Source organism: Symphodus melops (assembly GCF_947650265.1).
Source record: "Symphodus melops genome assembly, chromosome: 6".
Classification (NCBI taxonomy): domain Eukaryota; kingdom Metazoa; phylum Chordata; class Actinopteri; order Labriformes; family Labridae; genus Symphodus; species Symphodus melops.
The window spans coordinates 11,220,009-11,241,296 of NC_136696.1; the positions used below are offsets into that span (position 1 = coordinate 11,220,009).

The following is a 21,288-nucleotide window of genomic DNA, read 5'->3' on the forward strand; positions in this document are numbered from 1 at the left end:
CTTCTTGCATTATGGATCTATTTTTCTGTTTCTGTTTGATTCTGCAGAGGCGAGCCCTGTGACAAACCTTAATTGTACGGGTCCAAACAAACCAAATGCAGAAGTCGTCCTGACCTGGAGCTGTCCCCGTGGTGTTTACTCTGGATTCCAGGTGTCCGTAAACGATACTGTAGACAAGATTTCGCCACTCTGTAATCACACTGTGTCCAACCTTCGTCACTTCACTGAGTATAGACTCACTGTGGAGACTAAGAGCTGTGGGCGACCCAGCAACATACGTTCTGTTGGCTGTTTGACAGGAATCACAGGTATGACATGATATGTAGAGGGGCAACATGAAAAATATATATGTCGAAACATATTTTACCTCATGTATTCATACAGAAAGCTTTGATAAATTAGACATTCTTTATTAGGGGTTCTGCTTCAGTGTCTACCTGAACTTAAAAATAAACTCTAGAGATGTGACGAAGCAATTACTTTTTTTAAGCAGTGTATTTTGCTGAAGTCAATTAAGTTGATAACCAATGATTCAAAGTGATGATATAAAACAAATGCTTGTCACTTCATTATTTACAAAAACCTGTACGCTAGATTATTTATTTTTCTGTTGAAACAACATATAACAAATACAAGGTAAATTGGCTCATTAATAATTATAATTATAATAATTCAAATTTTCATTAACACCTAATGTTTTGAAATTTTTTTAAAGACAAAAAAGGAACTCAATTTTATTTTTATCCTTTGTCCACATATCGTTCCACACGCTCTCTCTGTGCTCGATTTCTGACACTGTCCACTGTCCTGTCTCTATAATAAAGGCCAAAAAGCCCCGAAAATAAATCTTTCACAAAGTCTATAACACAAAAATAATACATAAAGACAGAAATGTGAAAAATATTTCCCTTAGAATCAAATTTAGTTGTCTCATTAACAATGAACGTACAATAAACCAATACAAAGCGTTTTATACCATCAAGATAAGATCAGAAAATCACTGGATCCCCAGTGGAGAAATTCAGCAGTTAAACAGCAAGAAGAGGAGCATGCATATAAGTGCAACAGAATGGACAGGAATACGAATGTATGAACAAATATTAAGTAGCAAGTCAACTTTACACCCATTAACTTCCAAACAAGAACTATATAGGACATTCAGACACGATATGCAGTAAGTGGCAAGTTAAAGTTAAAGTGATGGGTTATGTGACAAAGTGACAAATATTGTGCTTTGAAAGCATTACACTACTATATAACTGCTGGGTTTTCACCCTTTACAGTTTCATAATAACCCATTTTCCACATGCCATCATATAAAGGAATCTAACAAACATATTTCTATACTCACCATAAAACAGGGACCCTAACTATATTCAGTACCATGACTGTCTCTCGGGTCTTTTCTACATTGCCGTGACCCTGCTGTATGAATTTGAACCTATGCTGCTTTAGCCGCTTAATTATCTGAAGCCAAATATAAACATTGATCAGCCCTGCCTCTTTTGGGGTTTTTGCAACGAAGCATGTGGGACATTATTTAAAAATCAGAAATAATTAAAAAAAAACAGACATACAAGCAAAACGGTGAAGAAAGCAAGTACATAACTTCATGTTGCGTTCATTTTTTTCCTGATTATTGACATAAAATCTGTAATGTGAACTTCTGCTTTATTTATCACAGTCCCTCCAACTCCACATAACAATGACTTGCTGGTGAAACTCAAGGACATTGAACACAATAAGTTCTCCCTTCAGATTAATTCCAGCCTGCTGAATAACACCAATGGGCCTGTAACATATGTTGGCGTGCTGGTGACGGATAAAAACCTTGGTGAGTTTTCTGAAAATTAATGCAATTAAGGTTGTAATTAAAGCTATTGTAATCCTTTAGTACTTCCTTGACTGTTGCCACTTTCAGAATTTTGTGCATGCTACTTTTTGTTAGCCTGATTCCATTTTCTGCTCAAGGTCCTATAACTAATGTCATTGATTCCTGTTCTTCCAGCAGACACCTCTGATTTTAGAAGTTACTTGGGGAAAACTTACACTGAGTGGAAGAATGGAGATACTCAAGCATACCTGACTACAGTTAAAGAGACAAAGTTCAAGACCCGTAGCGGGGAGAGTGAGCTGAACATAGTAGTTGGAAATGAAGACAAATGGGAAGGCTACACTAACGGTGCTCTGCAGGCCAATGGAAAATACCAGTAAGAACTCAAAGCAGCATTTCAAAGTATAAAAATTACCAACATTATCTTTTATTGGTGTATTAATTAATAAATTAAGTCTACAAGTGTAAGATACTTTCATATAAATGCACATTTTTTAATGTCTGTTTTGTTTTCTCTTGCAGATATGCTATTGTGTTATTCACCAATCTCAATCTGAAAGAACAGCGTGTCAACGTTGCACAGTCACTGGTTTCAGTAACACAATTCTCTGCAGTCATCTATCTTCCAACAAACCCAGGTACCCCACCAAACAAGTTTGTCATTTAACATGAAGTGTTCCCGTTATCTAAAAAGATGGAAAAGCTTGTTTGGCTTTTTCTGTGTTTTTCATTTAAAATCTGTGTCAACATTTAGCGGTCATTGGCATTGCTGCCGGAGCAACGTTGGGCATTTTTTTCGTTCTCTTCATCATCCTCATCGGCTTCATTATCTACTGGAAAAGGTTGTTTATATTGTAGTTATCGTAGATAAAATTAATACTTCTATCACTGTGTTTAGGACTAAAGTTTAACCACATTTTTATACTGCAGGATATCCAAGAAAGAATCACCAGACATCCAGATTCATTCCATCAGGTAAGGAATTTATTGTAACCATGCTTTAAGTTCAAAGTTAATGGACATCTATTGTTGCTAACTATTTGAAATGTTCCTTTTCCTTCTTTTTTATTTTTTCAGAGCCAAATCGTAAGTATTGATCCTTTACATCTTATGATGATCTTATGATCAGTTCTATAAAATATTAGACTTATTATACCAGACACAGACTGTGTTATCAGGAAATCCAGATATGTCACAGTTTCTTCTGAATAAAATTCATGACTATTGTCTGACCTCTGGTGTCTCAGTGCGGCTGTGAGGGTGGAGGACTTTGAGGCATACTACAAGAAACAGACAGCAGACTCGAACTGTGGCTTTGCAGAGGAGTTTGAGGTAAAAAAACAGAACTTGATATTTAAGACAGAATAATACATATTCAGTTACGAGCAGGGAGTATCTGCACAAAGAGATTTTATAATCATCGAAACCAGTACAAACAGTGGTCCAAAATAATATGCAATTTATTATATAAAGATTTAATAACCCATTTTGATAAGTAAGACTTGCGAGAAGTGAAGATGTAAAAACAAAGAGGTTTAAGCTTCTATTTGCTCATTGTTCTCAGATTATCAGATACTTTGTTGTTTACATAGAGGGATTGTCTTGACTGGGGTGAGATGGGGCACTGACTTATGCAGGGTGGGAGGAAGTTTGTGTGCTCACACGCCAATTGATTAATTTTTTTACCCTCTCGACCCCCATTAATGATGTGTATTTGTCGGTAAGTTGGCAACATATAACTCTCCTTAGCTTGTTTCTTTTGGGACTCAAAAACAAATGTGTGAAAATGTACCATTCACAGTACTTAGAACATTGCATGCAAATGATTTTATGCAGTCTAAATTGAAAAATATATGTACTGGTAAGTTAGTGCATTTCTAGTTAGACAGTATGCACAGGTTTTTAGTCACATCCTGGAAGAACTAAAAAATAAGAAAAACTACTCTGACACATAAAAAATACAACTCTGATTTGGCAAATAACTAATCATAGATTGGGATTTTGGGTTAGCACCTGGGGTGACCAAATTTCAAGGGAGGCCAAGGCCACTTCTAGCCACCCCTCTGCATACACGCCTGTTTAGAAATGATGAGAAATAAAACAAGACTTTTTAAATGATGCAGTTTCTTAAAGGCATTTTCCCAACAAGTATATTTGAATCCACTCCTATTGTGTCCCCTGACACTGCTATCCATTTTGACCATCATTTGGTTGTAAAATGTTTCATTCTCTATTTAGTTTCATTTTGTGGTCTGTTTGTGCATTTTTAACATTTTGTCTTTGTTTTTCTGTTCTTTACTTTTCTCCTTTTTTATTTGTTGTCAATTTTCATGTCCTATTATTGTGACATGTGTCTACTGGTGGACGTGAAAGACAAGCTGGGACAGAACATCTCAAGGGGCTTATTATAATACATAAATGTTTCACTTGAAAACACTGCAGGCCTGTAGTTAAAATGTTTACCATTATCAGGCATTTCCAAAAATCCACATTAAAGCCACTAAAGTGTTATGATTACTAACATAGATCAACTGTATTCATTTAGATTTTGCCATGAAGTGAGACTTTCTTTCTTTTGAAGGATCTGAAAGCTGTTGGCACAGGACAGCCCAAAACAATTGCCCTGTCTGTGGAGAACAAGCCCAAGAACCGCTACAACAATGTGCTCCCCTGTAAGTCAGCTGAACAAAACCACCTGCTACCAGCAATAACAATTCTCCTTCTTTAAAACATCATTGCTCATCATACTGTGTCTGCCGTCATGATTCCATTCTAGATCTGACACTAGATCTAAATCATCATGCATCTAAAAGCACCTTTTTTCAACTCCTAGATGACTCCTCTAGGGTGAAACTCTCTATTATCCATGGGAGTCCGTTTGATGACTACATCAATGCTAACTACATGCCGGTGCGTACTGACAACTTAAGCGCTAATTCTTCTGCTTAATGCTACTTCAGTTATTTCATCTTCATCCGCATCAATGTTTAATACGACTGAGAAACTACCACCAAACTGAGGGGGATCTATGTTTATGTTCTGCTGTTGGGCTCATTGTTTTTTTAAGGGTTACAACTCCAGGAAGGAGTTCATTGCAGCTCAGGGTCCTCTGCCGCACACAGTCAACGAGTTTTGGAGGATGATCTGGGAGAAGAATGTACAGACTCTGGTCATGCTGACACGTTGCAATGAACAGGGACGAGTGAGTGAGGAACACACAAACACAATGCCCGAAAAATTAGACAGGAGGACGATCTGTGACCTTTAAAGTCTGTTGCAACTGAACTGTTTTCTGCCTTTTCCAGGTCAAATGTGAGCAGTACTGGGAACATGGCACCAAGCACTTTGAAAACATCATTGTGACAGAAACTTCTAAAATACCCCTTAAAGACTGGACCATCAGGGACTTCAATGTTAAAAATGTAAGTGGATTTTCTTTTTTGTCCTCTAGTTCCGTTGGCATGCAAGGATCTGCAAAATTATTTATTGGATTAAAAAAAATCTGTCTTCTTTGTCTGTCATTTGATAAAAAAAAAACCTGCACTCTGTTCTCCATCTTAGTGTCTGGACTTTTTGATTTCTCAATCATGACTATTGTGAATTTTCACATGAATGTTTGCTTGCAGGTGAAAACTGCTGAGACCCGCCCGTTGCGTCACTTCCACTTAACGGCCTGGCCGGATCACGGGGTGCCAGAGAGCACCGAGTTGCTGATCAGCTTCAGACATTTGGTCAGAGAGCACATGGACCAGTACTCCAGACACTCTCCTGCTGTGGTCCACTGCAGGTCTCACAGTTATACACAAAGATACAAAATGTCTCGTCTTCGAGTCTAAATAACTGTTTAAGAAACTAATAAATCTTATATTCTGTCTTTGTGGGTTCTTTGCAGTGCTGGTGTTGGACGAACTGGCACCTTCATAGCCATTGACCATCTGATCTTCCAGATTGAGAGGGAAAATATGGTTGACGTGTTCGGTATTGTACATGACCTGCGCATGCACAGGCCCCTCATGGTTCAGACAGAGGTAGGACCGAGTCAATTTTTCGGTACTTTAGTCTTTCTCTGTGTCAAAGCCAGAGTGTGCTACAGCTCAGTAAACGTTTTTATCTCACCTCCCTGCAGGACCAGTACGTGTTCTTAAACCAGTGTGCCATGGACATCATCAGATCAAGAACTGGAACCAATGTAGATCTTATCTACCAAAACACAGCTGCACTGTCTATTTACGAGAATGTGGAACCAAAGAAGGGTTTTCCCAGAAACGGGTACTACAATGCATAAGTCTGAGAAACTTCTTTGGTCTTCGTCTTCCAAAGCAAGAGTGTAAGCGGACATTTGTAAAGAAATCAAATGAAAAAAGAAAAGCTTTCAATGTTTAAATCTCTATTTTGTGGTATTTATTATCGAGTGTTTGATTAAAGAAGTCACTGTGTGTGGTGAAAACATAGTGCATATAATCACTGACCAAATTTTTTGATTTTTACATAAACTCCCTATTGTATTTAAATAATTGTGTATAGCTCTGATGTGGTTTTTCATTATTCTACTTTTTAAACTACTGTAAATGTGTTATTGATGATTGTTGTCACTCAGGTAATATGTCAGTTGCTGTAGAGGTATTATTACAGGCACTTTTGATGAAAAAATATGGCTTTGCATAAAAGGAAGAACACGGCTTTGAATGGGTGCCTTCTCAAAACGTGTATGCTTTGTGACCACTAGGGGGCACTCTGAGTTTTAAAGTGAAAAAAAGACAGAGGGCTGATCTTACTTCAGGAACCATACGATTATTTTTCTTAATATACAACCTCCTCTTATGTATGTACCAATGATCCATACACTGTTTTTTGCACCTTTTAAGCCAATTTGAACTGTGCAATGCTTTTTAATGAAGGACCTCTGTTGTTTGTTATACAAAGTGTTTGTATTTGTCTGTATATGCAATGTAGCAAATGATGCACTGGATGGATTTATCTTCCTACACTTTCCCCTTTTTTCCAGATTTTAGAGATGTATTTTTTATAAGAATTGTTTATTTTAATTTGGCTTGTGCTTTGTGAAACGTATAGGACCATTTTGCTTTTCAACACATTTGATTGTGACAATTGTACTGTGATTATGCTTTTAAGAATAAAGATATGGTTCACATTTAAAAGCAACTCAGGAAGTAATCCTATGAAAAATGAGCAGTCAGAAGCAATGCTCATGATTTGTATTTTGATGATTTCCCTTTTAATCTGTTCATTCCACAAAGAAACAAAATCGTGTCACTTGCTGCTGCATATATGCCCATATATGGCCATTTCCTGTGATGTTAAACTGTCCAGAGGAGCATGAGCTTTATTTTCAGCTTCCAAAGAGCAGAAGTTTCCATGAGGCAGGTTTAAGTTCATAGATGTGTCTGGTCTGCCTGCTTAGCTAACATGTCTGCCTTTTGTTAATATTGTATCATAATGAAAACAGTCACCCTGCAGGTCAAAACAGCATTTTACATTACACTACGACTTTTCATTGAACATAACACAATTTCACAATATCTAATGATGATATGTTTAAAAATCTCACATGTAGTGTTTTGTAAAAGCTTTGTTGTTTTATGAATTGATTTGGTCAAATGTAATGTTTTGAGAAATATGTTTTGAACTTCTTTGTGCTTGAAAACAAGAATAGCCGATAGAACACAGAAAGGTATTTCAAATACCTGAAAAAAAAATTATATATTTTTTTTCTGCTGGTGAAGCAAAAACATAAAACGGGCAATGATTGAATAGTTTAATACCTGTCTCTAAGTCTGCCAGAATTACTTAAAAAAAGAGCTCAAGGTTCTTTCTTTTAAGCTTGAGCTTAAGCAAAGAGTAATTCCTTTTTACACTTAAACCCTAAATTTGTTAATGGCTGTGTTGTGTTGAGTGCGTGTGCAGTCCCAAATAAGCTTCAAGCTTTTTCCTTTCACCATGATGTTTTAGTTACAATCATTAGTTTTGTCTAAGCTGTTCGGGATCAGTTTTTCTGAAGTGTAGTGCATTTATTAAGAATTAAAAACACACATTGTAGTTCGTGGGAGACGCAGTTACTTTTGTAGACTGTTCTGACTATGCCAAATATGTAAACTGAACTGTTTCAGACAAATGGAGAGATCAAAATCAAAAGAAGCAACAAAAAAAAAAAAACCCAGAATAAACTACATGCTGCAGAGGAGGGCTGAGCTGGTACACCTCTGCATTATTCAGAGCAACTTTGAGGGTGCATGTAGCTAAGTGCACCCTGGAAGAATGAATAAATGATGCCATTTCTTTATGAGGGGAAGCTTTTTACACACATACTTCAAAAAGTTCTAATTTTACCGCTCACATCAGGCCTACACTCATGGGATTTTGCTCTATATGGAGGTGTTTTAAGGGCAATCATTCTGCACAGCACAGGGCACTGTTGGCAAGGTGGAAATATAAGAAATTGTCAGTGTCAACTTCAATTTGCCTGATGTTTCTCTCATCGTGTGCAGTTTGGCCTCCACCCACCCCCCTCCCTCCATTTCTCCATCCCTCCATCTCTGCCCTCCATTCCTCCTCAGCATTTTTATTTCATGTCTCTCAGATGCAAACGTTGGCTCTAAAAAAAGGCTTCGTGTTTGAGCTGCAATGCAGTCTCCTACAGTATGTTGGACTAAACAGTAAACACAGAGCTTGAGCTGTTCCGACAGCAAAACAACCTGCAAATACAAATTAAAATAGGACAAAAGAAAACTGGGTGATCCAAATTTAATGATGAGCTCAAATGCTCATGAGCCGGTAAATCCACCATAATGGATTAAACCAGGGTATTTCAGCTTCCCATTGAAGCCATATTAGTTTTTTTTTATTATTATTATTCTTTCAGCTGTCTATGAAAATACAAAATGCTTTCAGGTGGACTATTAAAGTGTTCTATTAAAGAGCTGAACAGGTGTAGGAAAGCTTTACTTCCACTTTAACATCTCTCCATCTACCACTTGTAGGCTGACACCTTCAGATAAAGCCTATAGGCAACCTCCACATTGAGAATATGTATTTAAAATTTGAACAGCAAATCAAATAAACAGCTTTTAAAATATTCAGAATTAACTGATCAATCTCAAACAGATGCTAGATATTTGTTGACGCATTATTATAGGCTTTACAGACTTTCAGCTTTAAGTTAATGGCTCTTTTTAAATTATTTTTTATGCATTTTTTTTTTTACATTAGTATATTCTTATCTAATTTAAATTTGCACTGTGTGACTTTCTTCGCTTATCCTGCTTTGCTGCTGTAACACTATATATTTCTCCTTTTGCGAGATGAATAAAGGATCTATTCTCTTATCTTATTCCAATGAACTCTGTCAATGTTCATTTTGCCGAATAAAAAGTACTTTCACTTTTTATTGGCTGAACATTCTGCTAATAACACTATTTGTTCATAGTGTTAAATAAAACGTTGGCCATGGTGATATCGTAACTATTTTTTAATGCATTTAAAAAAATACATATTTTTATCTAATTTAATTTTGCACTGTGTGATTTTCTTCTGATATCCTGCTTTGCTGCTGCAACACTGTAAATTTCCCCCTTTTTTAAAAAATTTCTTTCTGCTTACAATATTTGTTGTTATTGTAAAATAAAACGTTGGCCAAGGCTGATATCTGCGTTACAGGTCCATGCAGCAGGTGTTGTATGCTGCTGCGGCCACAGGTGTCGCCTGGGCAGCCCGTGCAGCAGCAGCAGCAGCAGCAGCCACATGAACCGCAGCAGCAGCAGCAGCAGGGGGATCCAGTCCGCTCCAAGCTCTCCATGTTGAAACGGAGCAACTTGTCCTCCAGCCGACTCCAACCGTCCGCCTCAGTCCGCTGCTGCTCCCCCAATAAACCTCGCTGTCTCCCCTCTCAGCTCTGTGCTCTGATGCTGGACTAGAAATGAAGCTCCAGAACAACTGCATGAGCGCCTAGCTGCTCGACACAGAGTAAGTGTTGAAATGTTTTCTGCTTTCTTACTACACCAAGCCGACACGACGAGCAGGATAAGTTTCTATTTTTAGCGAACGTTTTTCAACAAGAGTGTGTTTAATATGCTAACTTACGCTAACAGCTAATGGAGCTCTCGTAGCATTGAGTGGGAGAGTGAGCTGGATTTGCCCTGTCTTGAATGTAGTTTTTTAGGGGCTTAAACGTCGCAATAAATGAAAGGCATTTGTTAGTGTGTGGTGTTTTTTATTATCTGAGTCTCTTCGCTGTGTTGTGTCGCTGAGTCGTGGCTAACGTTTCAAGCTAGCTCCATAAAGTAAGCCCCACTCTGCACGTTAGCAGACCGAGCCCCATGCGGCGGCTGCGGCTTGGCTGTCACCGGTTTGCATGGCAACCATGGAGCTAGCCGACGTGTAGGGTGGTGACAAGCCAGGGCAGGTTCCTCTGTGTGATCGATTTACCTTCCTGCTTACACCTACTTCGAGTTAAACCGGGATCTGCAAATCAATACATGCATAACGTTACCGTCCTAATAGCTTGTGTGGCAGTAATGGGAGGAATATGAATCGCGATTAATAGGACAAACGATCTCAATTACTCCAGTGAATCATAATACATTGATTTTCCTGCAGGACGTGATGACATGTTGTATGCTGTGTATAACCCGTAAGACATTATGTGCCGCAAAACGATGCGCTACACATGACCCATAGGTGAATGTTCCTGTACATAATCTGCTGTGCAGGTGTAAAGTAAAGCTGTAACCTTTGACACGCCTTCACTACCAGCAACACCAGTCTTTTCCTACAGACCTCCAGATTGAGTCTGCACGCTACTGGCTTGATAAATCTGCTCATTACAGAGAAAAGACATGTTGCTATAACATGTGGTAACTGAGAGGCACAATGAATTGTGATTCATAAATGTTTTGATCAAAAACAGTTCCACCCTCAAAGTACACACTAAACAAATATTGTGACAGCTGCTGAATGTCCTGCATAATTAGGCTCTTTGTCGGTACCTTGAATAAATGCTCATATAAGAGATATTTACTAAGTATTAGGCCATTTTATATAGTGATTATTTTCTGAACAAGTCAAACGCTGACATTTGTGTCTGCATCATAAGTCCCGGACGGGTCTGTCTGTACTTGTGATATTTGATCTTGATGACTAAATGTGAAGATTGTGCAGTGCCACTTTGCCTCATCCATCTCTGTGTAATCCCAGCGCGCAACGGATAGAAGAGCTCGTCATCTTTAATCATTGTGGTTTTATGTGGAGTTGGAGAATAGCACAGAAGTGCACTTTAGTTAATGGTTAAAGGTCTTCAACAGAAGGCGATACAAGCGACGAGGCAATGGTTACTACAGTGCTGGAAGTGAAATGTGACAGTCTAGATATTTTGGCGTGAGTTGTTCCCCACTTTCTCTCGCTCTCTTTTTTTTTTTTTTTTAGTCCTTCTGTGCTTTGTTGTCTCTTTGTTTTGTTGTCTCCACTTTCTCCATCAATCCACGTTATACAAAATAGCAAAAGTCTCATTTCCCCTATTCGGGTTCTCGATGAGCTTGCTCTGCACTAATATTGATCTCTTATTGAATGACCGCAAAACGTCTGGCTGCAAGTGTTGTCAGCAGGTGGTAACATATAGACTTTTGAAGGTCATTGATAGTGCATAGCTGCTGAAAATAGGGCATGTGATCAATAACAACACTGCTTCTAGGGTATGCACGTCTCTGATTTAAATACATCTGTGGTGCTTTTAATGCTTTCTAATGCTCGTCATTAGACTGAGCCTTAATCCTCTACATCAGAACAATGAACATCGAGTCCACGTCGTGCAGTTTTTACAACTTGGCTTTTTATGATGATGTGAGACTTTCTCTGCTTATCTGTTAACAGAGTCTGCTTGTGCCATGTGACAGACTACCTCGCACTAATCAGGTGGGGATATTTAATGGTGTTGGTTCTAAGCCTATCAACTACAACTGTGGCTTTGCACTGCCCTGAATGACCAATCAGAGAGAGTAGTCGTGGAAAAAAAAGGAGAGAGAAAAGGGGAGTGAGAATGTGAAGAGCTGTTTCTGTGGGTGGCATTTTTTTTTTTTTTTTTTTTTTTTTTTATAAATCGCTGCTTTTCACAGGAAAACACGGCAACAGATGCCCCAACTTTCCTGCTGGGCTGCGAGGAATCCTCATGTCTAACTACACCACTGGATGAGCCACCCAAATGTGTCCTCGTGACCTACTGTGCAGTGTAGGATTGAATTGCTGTTTGACAGCTCCAGTCACATTTTTCTCCCTGCTTTCCACAATGAATTAAAATCATGTGTGGTCCCATTTTAAATGAGACGTATGTAATGGTTAAGTCACAATTGCCACACAAACTGTATAAAGTTCACTTTTAGCCTTTTAACCACTCAAAGCACTTTACACTTATGTCTACCTAGTCACATTTAAACAGTGAGGGTGGAGGCTGCCATGTAAGCAGAGAGTGTTCACAAGGTGGATGTCGTCACCGCTTGGTTTTTTTAAGGAGGCATAAAGAAGCCCAACGTTGGCGGTTAAAAAGAGATGAGCGAAACGATCGCTCCTCAAAGTATGTGACCCACAGATCAAAGAAAAATGATGAACATGGAGTAGCATTTAAAACTACCACTAGATCCCTGTGCAGAGTCTCAGTGAAACAAGAGGCAGCCATGTAGAGCCACTGCACACATACAAACCTCCTGAAATGTATTTCACATCTTTTTCACACAGACGGGACGTTGACTTGCAGTGATGACGTTAAAATGCACAGTCACAACATATCAAATCATTATTTTGTGTCTTTAATTATCCAATTAACCAGCCATCTTTTTCTATTATGTTTGGCTTAAGGCTGGTGCTTCCTGACCATCCGTATGACCGATGTGTTTGTATCTGTTAGCGTGTATTTTTCCCCAGAAAAGCTCATGCATGCAGTCGCCTGTGTGCAATCAAATATGAAGTAATATATTGATTGACTGCAGACATAGTAGTTACTTTTGCAACTGATCATAACGGATGTATGAGTGCGTAAAGGTTAAAGGAGATATTTGGAAGAGAAAATACTCATGAAAACAAACAGCCGGGGGGAGGGGTGGGGGGATTTCAAAATACCAAATGCTTAGTGCAAGACGGGTAAAATGCACTGAATGTTCTGAAGGCAGGCTGTGCTGTCAGAGACACATACCGAGGTATGCTTGATTGTCACTCTGTGACAAGAGTGAAAATTCCAGTGTGTAGTATTTTTTTCAAATGATACCTAACCCTGCTCTATGTCTGCTCTTAACAATGGAAGTTTCCCTCTCCTGGGTTTGATAAGTGGCTCAGCACCGCGTCAGCTCCCCCGAGGTCTAAACGCTTTCCCCGAACATCAAGTGGGGGGAATCTAGGCTAATACTGCTCCATATTGAATCTGTCTCTCTGCCCCCAGAGAGCAAATGCACTTTTCCCAGCTGCTTCTTTGCCAAGACCCCCCCTCCCCACATCATCTTGAGTTTTTTTTGTCCCAAGTAACTTTACAGCTGTAAGATGGCCTTCATGTCTATAAACAGAAGGACACTTTTTTTCCCCCCCCCCCAGAGAATACAGCAGAGCTGAAACGGATTGTAAACATTAAAGATATGGTGCCTAACAAACACACTGGATGTTTTAAGCTCGAAGCCAAACGGACGCAATATTTTTTTTTGGGGGGGGGGATATCACACAACACGATGTGACATTACAGCTCTTCACTGCGTTCACATCGGGTGTTCTTTGTGGCACCAGCAGCATCACAGCACCCTGTAATATACATAGAGCCTAATCTGAGGAAGCCGCTTCTATCCTTTCATTATAATAGTCAGTCAAAGGCGATGGAAATTCATCTTCATGTGTTTTTGGCGTGTTCTCGACCTCGTGGATCTCGTGGGCCTCTCTTTCTAGAATAAAAGTCATTTAGGGTTTGCGTCTAACCTTTTGACCCCTTGACGCTTGTTTCCACTCTGCTCGTTGCATGGTGTGTCTATTTATAGGGCGGCTTGGACTTCACAGATCCACTGCTCTTCTTTCTTTCTTTTTTTTACAGAAAGCAGCGGCAGCCTAAGTGTTCTCACGGCATCTTGCGCCTCTGCAATCGATATCCACCTCTCACTCATCTCCGGCTTAATGTATGGAGCTTCTGCTGCTGGTGTAAAAAAACCCCAAGCCTTAGATGGGATCCAGTGGTACTTTGTGGACATTAAAGCACATGAATATAAATACTACAAAACCATCCTTTCACATATTCATAATGTGACAAAAGGCATTGCGTTGAGGTTTTGTGTTCGCATCTACGTTTAAATGGAGAGGTTCAACTTTTTATAACAAAGTCATGATAGTCTGAGTCGGTCCTTACTGTCAGCAGAGTTGCACTTTGTTTTGATGTGTTTCTGTTTGTTAGTTTAATGCTGAAATCATCCATTTTCAAATAACCAACAACACGGGTAAGAGGCCCTGGCCGATGCTACACGTCCATGTGGTCCTGACTGCTGGACTTTTCAGAGTGACTTGGTCCGGTCCCTGAACTGATTGGCGCTGTGTATTCCCCATGTCAGACTTTAATAATCTGCAGTTTGAAGGGATAAGCTGCAGCGTCTGTTTTGAGTTCCCAGCAGGGTAGTTGTAGATTAACATACATTTTGTATTTTTATTATGAAAGAGGTGTCTCTCTGAGAGGCTCGATTACGTCACGGTTTTACCATTGGCCTGTTGAAGCCAAGTCGATCCGTGCAGACAAGCGTGTGTGATCTGCCTGCTGCTGTTAAAGGTCGGTTCATTTCAGACCTCAGCGTCAACATAGTTTCAGCTGCATGAAGGCCGTGCAGCGTGCGTTTCTGCACGCTCGTGAAGGGACAAAGTGGCGCAGTGTGTTAGAATACTTGTCATGCAGCTTCATTAAAGCGTGGAAATGGTTGAGCTCAGACTCCGATGGGGTTGCCTGCAGCTCCACTCGTGATGGGTTGTTGTCATAGAACGTTGTAACAAGTTAAATGTTTTAACAGCCAATCGGCTTGCAGCAAAGTCAGCTGGGCAGGTCAGTAAGAAACTGGAAATGAGACCAAAAATCTGAGGAATTTGACACATTTGGAGCAGAGTGCTATCCAAACAACTGCTACGAGTCAGAAGGAGAGGGAACGCTTGCCGTGACTCAAGTGTTGGAGCCTTTGGATTAAGAAAAAAATCAGTCTTAACTTTCATTTGATTTATTTCTTTCTATTTTATTATATTCAAATCTTGTTTTTTCATTGTTGTTTTCGTTAATAAAATGATAGTTCCATAATGTGTGTATGCTCATCAAAAACATCAAACATAAAAACTGAGATGGAAATCATAGAGCTGTATTCATGAACCTCTGAACCACTGTAAACCAAAGTTTGTATTTTTGACTTTGGTTTTAATCCAAGTTAAACAACAATAGAGGCTGTGGATGGTTGTACGTGGTAAATGGACTTAAGCTCGTGTCAAGCTTTTTCTAGTCTTCTGACAGCTCAAGGTGCTTGTACATCACAGGTCACACCGACACATTCTCACTCATTTACACTTTGATGATGGAGGCTGCTGTACACTGTCTACTAATCCCATTCATACACATTCACCAATGCTGCAGCTAAAGCAGCTTGGGGCTCAGTATCTTGCAAGAGGGCACATCGGACATTTGGCTGCAGGAGCTGGGGGTCGAACCCCGGACCTCGTGGTTGAGAGATGACCACTGATCCATAGCCGCCCCAAATAATGTCATGGTCAGCCAAAACATATCAACAATCTATCAATCAAACCACATTGTGTTTGTGTTCGCCTTCCAACTTCTTTCTTCAGTTTGGTTAATTCTAGCACGGCTCACATTTTCGTTTCGGTTGGTTGATTGGTCAGTGTCATATGACAATCATAGGCAACATTGACGCAGTAACCTTCGCAGCCCTTTCTTTAAACGTCTGCTCAACTGTGCAGTAATCAGTAGATTATAATAAAAGTCCACAGACGTGCAGAATAATGCACACATGATGCTACACATTTGTTTGTCTCTGCCTTCCAAACCTGAAGACGCATACATGCTGATCATATGTTTATTGTCAGGGCGGTGTGCAGCAGGGCCGTGGAAAACAAAGAATTGAACTCCTATCCAGGTAGACACAGTGAGATTTAGCTTGTTCTTTTTGAGTCTGTAACATTTAATGAACTACTTAGTGGACACAGCCTTAGAAAAGCCACAGTTCACGTCATGGTAAAACACTTGGTTATGTACAACATGGGCCGTTCAATGAAGTTATAGACTTATAGACCTAAACATTTATTTCAATTATGGGGCTTCATCAGAGAACGCTAAGACTTAGACGGTACCTTTAAAGATGATATGAAAGCACGATCTATCCTACTGGGACATAAAAGTTCTTCTGTTATTTCATATCATTTGTGATCATTTAGCTGGATTCATCAGATCAGTTGTTTTGCCAGTGTTTTTGTTTGCTGCTAACTCCCAGTTAAACTGAAAGGCACTGACAACAGGCCGCAGGTTGGGATTTCATGTGTTGATGAAAAATCTTATGAAGTCCAATCAGCTGTTACTGTAAGCAGAGGGCTCACTTTGAGTCTGCCTCGTCATTTTTCGGAGTTCATGCGTTGACTTAGGTTTGTGTCTGTTTGTCTGGGAGCTCTGGCTTAACTGGGCAAACACTCCCTATCCTGGCCTCCATTATCTTCTTGCATTAGAGCGTCAGGTCCGGGAGCAGATGCAGGATTAAGTCCAGTAATCACTTCATTGAAAACACTCACTCACTAAACACACACTGACATCAAATTTAGCTTTGATGAGCGTCTGTCTTCATAGAGCCATGTTTGACTTCCAGTGACATTAAGCTAAGTGGCTATGTGTGGACAGAGAGGGCATGAGAGGTAACTGGTTTTCGTGATAGATGCGCCAATACTGATTCTGATATTTAGTTTACCTTTTAAACTGAAGCTCAAAAATTGTGTTTTTTTTTGTCACAGTGACGGAGCTGATCCATGTCGACTGGACATCTTAATGTAGAGGATTTGTGGGCACTTGCACTTCAGTGTGAATGTCTTCAGAGCACAAATCACTGACAGTCTGATATCAAATACATCATTTACATCAATATCTGACCTGATGTGGATATTAGCTCCGATCAGACCCGTCTTTACTTTTGATAACAAACTCTTCACAGAATCGAATATGGCCTCTTTTCCCCCCCCCACATCTTAACATTTTAAACTTCAAACGTTGTTTTTGTCTCCATGACTAGTTTCAAGTTTTTTTTAATACAGTATGATCTCCAATAAATAGTACTAATGAAGGTTTGCTTGCTTGTTTTACAAAACTCTCTGTTGACTAAGAAAGAGTTGTAGTACAATATGTGTCCGGCCTCTTGTTCAAATAGGCGAGGTGGAGTGATAATTATTTCACCTTTAGTTAAATAAACACACTCTGAAGAAGTACAACTACTACGAGGTAACAACATGTTAACACACGTGGATGTGGAACAGGAAGGACTTTGTGTATCATTTTTTTTGGAGTTTTGAGAATTTGTGTACAATGCAGTGTTAGATTAACTGCCTTTTGTTATCAGCTCTGCCTCAGTTTCTAGCCTCTACTTTCTCCTCAGGAGGAGCTTCCTCTAGCCTCCAGTTTTTATTCACACCCATCCTATTGTTTATCTTAATTGAGCCACAGACACCACTATAAATCAGTGGGCCAGGCAGGATCTGGCCCAGACCCCTCCTGTGAGTCAGTCTTGGCTCTCTGCTGGGAAAGTTGTTGAGCTCTCAGTGTTCTTATGTAAATGTTGCTCAGTTGTATGCTTCCAATGAAGCATTTAGAGTGTTGGTTATGCAATATGCATTCGGCCATGTTTTGAACATGCATGACCATATACTTCAAATGCAGGGCTATGTGAGTAATCCGTCTCTCAGTGTTTGATGCCTTAAGCTCTTTTAACATATGCTCTCCTGAAAATGTAAGGCAGGCTGCGCCGTAAATCTTCCTTGAGTCGCTTGTCCATAAATGTGGCAGGACAGGACGTAAACGGAACAACGCAGAAATGGACGAACGGACGAAGAAGCAGACTCCAGCGCTTTGACGACACTTTTGATGCTATGTGTCGTGGCACACGTAATCACTGTCTCAAGCAAAGATGGTAGACGGAAGATACTGGTGGCCAGGGAACGTAATGAAGCAGTTGTGTCACGTGATCAGGGACTTCTGACGACTTCACATCGATAATTTAGAGAGAGTGCTGTCAGGAAACGTTCTAGATAAAGTCAGGGTGAGTAATGTGTCTGTTTGGTCTCACTTACTCAACTCAGCATGAACATTTCAGGATATTTTCAGGAGTTTTGTGTATACTACGTGGGAAAGCACTATATCTTAAGATATATCGGAACAAAGATGCATTCAATATCTATATATAGCAACAAAAAACACTGCTAGGGCATTATTGGCCATATGATTGTGGGTTTTTGGACAGCATACAGTGGTATAAAAGCATAAGACATGTCATGTTGTGTACTCAACCTTGTATACTTGTAGTAGACGTCTTTCTATGTGGCATGTGGTTTATTTCATGGCCCTCAAACTGAGTCAGGGGGACAGATAATGTCGGATCTGAATGAAGAAATGTAGGACAGCTTAGAGAGAGAGGAAAAAAAAATTGCAGCTCTGGAGCCCTTCCATCCCAACCACGCCACATTTTGGGTCACAGCGTCTTACTTCATGACGGACTTTTGGATAAAGAACACTTTGTACATTTTGTGATTCTGGGCCATATGTGTCAAATCTTATTTTGTGTTTGCCATACTGAATCCACGAGGGCTGTCTTTTGCGGATGCGTTTACCCTCTTAGAGGATGTTGAAGTACCCGTGCTTTCCCAGTCCTCCCATGCTTTCTGTTTTCCCATAGTCGCTGTCTATGTTTGGCTCACATCTCCTTTGCCCTGCCTCTCTGCTTTGTCTTTGTCCATTATGCGCTGTCAGCTTAGAGTTTCTCTCTCAGTTCACTTCTTATTTAGGTTAGAAGTACTCGAGTGTTGTGGCTTTCTCTTTTGCTAAGAGATAGGATGCAAAGGCAAAGATTTAACATTCCTTTGCACTTGACATTTTGTCGTTGGACTATTTGCTGCTTATCAGAAACATTGTTCTGATTTTATGTGCAGATTTATTTAAAACCTTAGTTAAACAGTCGAAGGCTGGAGGTCATTTTTTTACAATCCTTTTCAGTCAATGAGAATATCTGACCTTGAAGTCAAATGAAGCTGTTAAATAAAAATCATAATACAATTTTAGAGACCAAACTCTCTGCAGGTGTGGACTGCCCACTCAGGAAGTAAATCCCACATATTGTGTTAGAATCACAGTCCAGGGTGCACCCCGCGTCTTGCCCTGGTATCAACCGTCGTTTAGGCTGTATATTGTAACAGCTGATGGTGATGTAGTTAGTGGGTGTCCATGTTGACACATTTATGTACTGAAAATCCAGGGTAGATGCTGGAGCTGGTTGTTGTCCACAACCTCACAATTCAATTTGATTTAGGGTCACCATTCAATTCGATATCGATTCGATTCGATATTGATCAATGTGCTTCAATCTCAATTTAATTCTACACATAGATGACAGGAATACCCAGATAACTCATCACAGTACCTTCTGGTCTTTGTTAAATAATTACATGTGCATTGTTTGAACAAACTGACTCAATTGTCGTTTATCGTTGCACCATTCTTTAGTAAACCATTCATAAAAGATTCGAATACAGTATTTTGTTCCTGGCCCTGAATTCACAGCACCCACAGTGCCTCCAGTGGAGAGAGAACAACGTTACAACGAAGGGAAAAAAACCAATCTCAGCATTTCCCAAAATCGAATTGAATTGGGAAAATAATAATTACAAAACATTGATGAATCGATATCTTTAACCTAGTAGTAGATGCACTTTAGCCAAAACTCTGGGCTTTAGTTCCCCTTAAATGGACACTGAAGTGTCTCCTGGAGTGAGTCATCTACTCCTCCTGGATTCACATCCTAGAGGACTATTTGTCTAGTGTTGTCGTCCTTTAAGAATATGAGGGTGTGTGTTTGAGGATCGTTAGCTGTAATTGTTTCTTTGTTACTGTTGACTGAGTAAATACACTCTGAATGGTATCCTGATCCAGAATACCCCAAATTTGAAGTGCTGTCACTTACACTGTATCTTTCAGTTACATTTTTTTCTCATGGACTGGGTAGATGGTTAACTACTTAACAGCTCTTCTGCCCCCCTACCTCATTAGTTGAATTCTAGTTGTAAATGACTGACAGTTGTGGGTGGGTGGGTGTGGGTGTGTGTGTGTTTGTTTTATGTGTATGCAGGTGGCAAACAGACAATGTGCAATGAGCCAGAGAGACATTGGCAGCTCCCTCAGGACTGGGCCCTGGTTGGTTAGAGCCAGACCCTCCTTAGCACTGGCACAGCGGTGTGAAAAGGAGAAGACTGGGGAGGAGAGACCTGAGGGCAGTTTGTCTGTTTGTCCTCTCGGAGTAAAAGTGAAACCTTACTCGAACCTTTATCTCTGCAGGTGAGACAGGCGACTACAACAAAGGCCTCTGGATGCAGTGTCTCCGGTGGCTCAGGTGAAAGGTAAGCTGAGCTCTCACATGCTTGCCCTCTCTTTGATGTCTGAATAATGCATATGCTCGGGGACGCTCTGTTTTAGTTTCATTTAAGTAAATGGATTGCATCTGCCGTTCAACTGTTACTGCTCAATTATAAAGTTTGCAAACCTGTTTTTTCATAAGCGTCAGTCTACTTTCAAAGTCTGACACAAATCAAAGAACATTTTTACGCAGTACTGCCAGGAGCGATGACTCACTATTTTGGGCTGTCAGAGAAATAGGACATGTCCTATATGGTGTGGAGAGGATGAACTTCCAGTTTATGCCAGTTTTAGCATGTTTAGCACCAAATGCCTAATGAAGCACTTTAAGCTCGGTGCCTATTAGTGATTACATTTGTGCAATTTGGATTTCTTCTGCACATTCATGTTAAAAAAAAAAAGAAAGTGCATCAGTGTTGCAGAGTTGAAGCACAATGCAGCGTTGAAAGAAAATAAACGGTTTGGCAGATCTGAGATCAGTACTTACAGGGTGTGTCCGACTCTGTTTGGTTAGAAAGGAGTACATGTTTGGCTGCACAAGGACAGCTGGCTACAGAAATATATCGCAGAGACACTCGAAGCCTCAAAACAGAGGATATGTTGATCTTTCATACAGCGGCACAGAATTACTAGTTGCCATTTCTCTTTTCAGTCTGCCATTTGAAGTGCACGGTGTGTTTTGGCCTGTCCTGGAAGGTTAATTGTATGAGGCTCTTTATGAATGTGGGTTAGTTGTAGAAACAGATGTGGAGGCAGTCAGCTGTTTTACTCATGTGTCCATTGGGCG

At 40.0% G+C, this 21,288-nt stretch overlaps 2 protein-coding genes across 4 annotated transcripts in view; both read left to right on the forward strand.

Annotated features, from left to right (window-relative positions):
- Positions 1-6,993, forward strand: part of LOC306825833 (receptor-type tyrosine-protein phosphatase eta-like) — a 39,799-nt gene extending 32,806 nt beyond the window's left edge. The window contains exons 20-34 of the mRNA XM_079346787.1: positions 48-308; positions 1,685-1,834; positions 2,009-2,210; positions 2,357-2,472; positions 2,589-2,676; positions 2,765-2,809; positions 2,912-2,920; positions 3,082-3,166; positions 4,416-4,506; positions 4,668-4,744; positions 4,902-5,036; positions 5,140-5,256; positions 5,461-5,621; positions 5,727-5,862; positions 5,961-6,993. Coding sequence (XP_079202913.1) covers positions 48-308; positions 1,685-1,834; positions 2,009-2,210; positions 2,357-2,472; positions 2,589-2,676; positions 2,765-2,809; positions 2,912-2,920; positions 3,082-3,166; positions 4,416-4,506; positions 4,668-4,744; positions 4,902-5,036; positions 5,140-5,256; positions 5,461-5,621; positions 5,727-5,862; positions 5,961-6,119 — 1,832 coding nt within the window. The 3' untranslated portion in view covers positions 6,120-6,993. The remainder of the gene's footprint in view (positions 1-47; positions 309-1,684; positions 1,835-2,008; positions 2,211-2,356; positions 2,473-2,588; positions 2,677-2,764; positions 2,810-2,911; positions 2,921-3,081; positions 3,167-4,415; positions 4,507-4,667; positions 4,745-4,901; positions 5,037-5,139; positions 5,257-5,460; positions 5,622-5,726; positions 5,863-5,960) is intronic.
- A 2,488-nt stretch (positions 6,994-9,481) lies between these two features.
- osbpl5 (oxysterol binding protein-like 5) overlaps positions 9,482-21,288 on the forward strand; it is a 42,209-nt gene continuing 30,402 nt past the window's right edge. For all 3 annotated transcript variants that reach the window (XM_079345562.1, XM_079345563.1, XM_079345564.1), the window contains exons 1-2: positions 9,482-9,814; positions 20,424-20,485. The gene's annotated coding sequence lies outside the window, so the exon portion shown is untranslated. The remainder of the gene's footprint in view (positions 9,815-20,423; positions 20,486-21,288) is intronic.